The sequence below is a fragment of the Melampsora larici-populina genome, assembly GCF_000204055.1.
Source record: "Melampsora larici-populina 98AG31 unplaced genomic scaffold MELLAscaffold_32, whole genome shotgun sequence".
NCBI classification, from domain to species: Eukaryota; Fungi; Basidiomycota; class Pucciniomycetes; order Pucciniales; family Melampsoraceae; genus Melampsora; species Melampsora laricis-populina.
In genome coordinates this window covers 588,901-592,449 of record NW_006768796.1, presented here as the reverse complement: position 1 = coordinate 592,449, position 3,549 = coordinate 588,901, and the positions used below count along the sequence as shown (strand labels likewise).

The following is a 3,549-nucleotide window of genomic DNA, read 5'->3' as shown; positions in this document are numbered from 1 at the left end:
GCATCACACTTGGGACAGTGATTCTGATAAGCTGATCAAGGTCAAGCTGGACAATATGATATCCACACTCAAAAGTGAGTCTTCTGCAGTTCTGTATGATACAAGATGAGAGAATATGTAGGGTGATGTAGGATAAATTGCTTATTTGAATCAATAAAACTTAAATCTGGGCCAACAAAGGGGTCCAATGCTTTTGGTCCCAATGCTTTTGGTCCTTGGCCCATCGCTTTTGGCCTTGTGCCCAGTCCTCTTAACAACTAACAAAGTGTTCCAACGCTTTTGGTCCCGTGTACAATGCTTTTAACCTTTGCTTAACAAACTGTTCCAACACGTTTGGTAATGCTTTTAATTAAACAATGACATGCGGTCTCTACTGTTGCAATGTCAGAATGCTTTTGGAATATGTAGTCCTTTGTGTTGTGTTGTCTAAATGCTTTTGCAAGCACATACCTCACCTTTCATACGTCGCCTTTCGTGGTGGTACTACAACTTGGTTCAAAGGAAAATTTTCACTATAAATACATATCCAATGCTTTTGGTCCTTGGCCCACCCATCGGTCCCAATGCTTTTGGTCCTTGGCCCATCGCTTTTGGCCTCGTGTACATTAAATGTAAATCACAATATGTATTATCAGATGCAGGAGCTGAGGATGATGAAACCAAAGATCCGAATGTCTCAAAACTGGTTGGTGGTACAAAACGGCGGGTTGTATCCAACCCAAAGACATCGACGAATCCAAAGCCTCCAGCCAAGCAACCTAGGACGGCTTCTACAAACAGCTCAAGCACCATTGTTTTGTCCTCTGACAATGAGGTGGTAATCACAAAGGTTACCCAAGGCTCCACTAAGAAAGATCAAAAGCAGATCCAACAAATGAAAGTACTCACATTGTGCCCATTATCAACCGCAAAAATACCTGCAAGTGATGCAAGGTAGAGTCATCTCTTGAAGGCAAAGAATTCTCTTGCCATTGTGGTGCTAAGACGATTTGGCTGGAGAGTGGTCGTGTTAGATTGGCAGAAGCTCACTGGGCTGCTGGTGAGTCATATTTTGGTGGTAATTGTATTAGGTTTTGAGGCTGATCTTTGAAAATGATTGCAACAGCAACTTGCAAGGACAAAACTTACAATCTCACAAAAACTACTCAGTTGACTTCTTATTTTGAGTCTTCATCAGCTCCTAATCCAAATTAAGTTTTCCTTTCATTCTCTTTACCAATACTATGATTTCTCACTACTTTGTGTGATGTAGGACAGCTCAGGTGCCTTTCCTGCTCTTGCAGAGATGGCTCAGGATTTCCTGTGCTGTTCTGCAACCACTTGTTTGTGTGAGAGGGTATTTTCCAGAGCAGCCAATGTCTGCAGGTCTGATCAAATGGCATTGGAAAGTGCAACCATTGAACAACTTACTTCATTGTGTGAATGGATAAAGGCCGGTTTCAATGTTTCCTGAGAGTTTTCTGAGGCCTTGTGTTGGTTGTGTATCTAAATACCAAAAAGAAGGACCTCCCGCATGACTTCGGGTCTTCTCATACCCCGTCCTTCGGGTCATAGTTAGGTAGTGCTTTTCTCTGCACTGAGTCTTTTGCGTCTTCGCATTCCATGTGATAAATTATGCTTTTGCTATTTCGCATGGCCCTTTTGCCTCTTGTTACCCTCACTGAGATATTGTGCTTTTTCTAGAGTGCTTTCTCTCTTTGTACTCGCGTCGCATCTACTCCTTTATAATGTTGTGATACTTCCATAGTCATCCTTTGTTTGAAAGTGTGCTGTTGTTGTTCCTTTTTTTCCCTTCTTTTGAATTGCTACTTTTCGATTTTCTTTCTCTTGCATTTCAATCGCTGCCAAAGCATGCTGATCTGCGTTATTGTTATGGAGACCTCATTTAGTATGTTGAATCTACTCGCTAAGTCTTTTCAGCTTTGATCGTCTTTTGTCTTATTACATGATACTCTTTTTGCTTTTGCCTTTCAATATTTCTTTGTTGCTTTTCAATTTGTCTATTTAATGGTCAATGTTTCAGCCATTCCCCACCAATATTTAATCAACACATTTTTGTTCCAAACATCTACATGTATATCACTCGTATTTTTACAAACCCTCAACTTTCACCCATCGCTCATCAATTTTTTGCATCTTGCGCCCTGTTCAGGAGTTGCAAAGTTCGATTTTATTGTTCCCTCCCTTTTTTCACCACTTCAACATTACTCTATTGTTTGCAACATCAAGGATGTCAAGTACTAATTTGCCTGGAACCAAAACAAAGGCTCGCATTTTAAAGAGGTGTACCTACAGGGATGTAGGACAAGGCGCATGCAATCATAAAAACCATCAGATATTTACATTAACGGTTTCAGAAATTCCCAATTTAATGTTAGCTTCATATGCATCATTCGTACTTTGCATTACATAAACTCATTCTACACGAAGCTTGAAAATCTAGCTTTCAATTTAAAATAAGCCCACCAGTACCTATCTGCAGTCTATCAATAGAATAATAACATTAGGAATAGTGATCATGGAATACAAGACATACAATTTGGAAGGGCATTGGATCAAATGGGTAGAACAACCACTGTGTGAATATTCAACTCACGACCGGGTCATAGCTCAACTCATATAAAGGATCTCCTTGAAGGTGAGTTTGGCTATTGTTACAAAGTTAGTTTTAGGCTAATTGTGTTACTCTCAGAAGCAAGCGGACTCCCATACCCATTATACCAGAGAGGCACTATCACAAACTACCAAAGGAATACAAGTTACAAATTTAACATCAAAATCAATGCTTGGAACGATATCAAGGTAATAATTTGCCCGAATTATGAAGGCGAGATTATGTTTCATTAGAAGTATGTTGAGTTCCCATCGTATGAATGGCGTCCAAGACCTGACAGAAATGTTATCTGAATAAAAGACTAGCAGAAATAGTTTTGAACAGCTAGATTTAAACTCGGGTGAATTACTCTTGTAGCAAAGATTTGAGACGGACATGTCAAGTTTGGAGTGGGGAGGTTACTAGATCATTGGCTACTTACGTAATGCCAAGAGTGCGACAAAGTTATATAATGACGGTAACATTGACATTGAACATTCGTAGACGGAATTATTTGTAATAATGGCTGGTGGATTATTTTGTGCGTTGGAATGAAATGCAATAAACAGGGTCTTGAGTCAATTACAGGTTAACACTACAAACTATGGATAATTGTCAAGACATTTCTTGTATGGTGAATTGGGCAATACATCATAGTTTGAGTCCATTCTCCTGGTGCGCGCATGCGCGCGTAGTCTCTAGTATGGAAAAATGAAGTAATCCTCAATTGTCAATATTTCTACATCCTTTTTGTTTGTAATCTCCCTATGCACTTGTTCCTCATTCAATGTATCTTATTCTTCAGGTTCACAGCTTTCTTTAATACAAATCTTGGCTATTTTATCTTATTATTTTCTCATCTCACTCCTTTCCCCTTGCTTCCCAACTCTCTTTAAAACTTGGTTCATTTTCAATCTCTCTGCTTTTTCCTGACCGGCTCAAGTAATCCATAAACC

General features: G+C 39.4%; 1 protein-coding gene across 1 annotated transcript; it reads left to right on the top strand.

Moving 5' to 3' along the window:
* Positions 1 to 529: 529 nt before the first annotated feature.
* Positions 530 to 1,153, top strand: MELLADRAFT_108844 (uncharacterized protein; the record flags this gene model as incomplete). The annotated part of the gene is made up of 3 exons (XM_007412733.1): positions 530 to 933; positions 985 to 1,039; positions 1,106 to 1,153. 3 exons carry the CDS (start codon positions 530 to 532, stop codon positions 1,151 to 1,153), a joined length of 507 nt encoding a protein of 168 aa, XP_007412795.1.
* Positions 1,154 to 3,549: the final 2,396 nt, after the last annotated feature.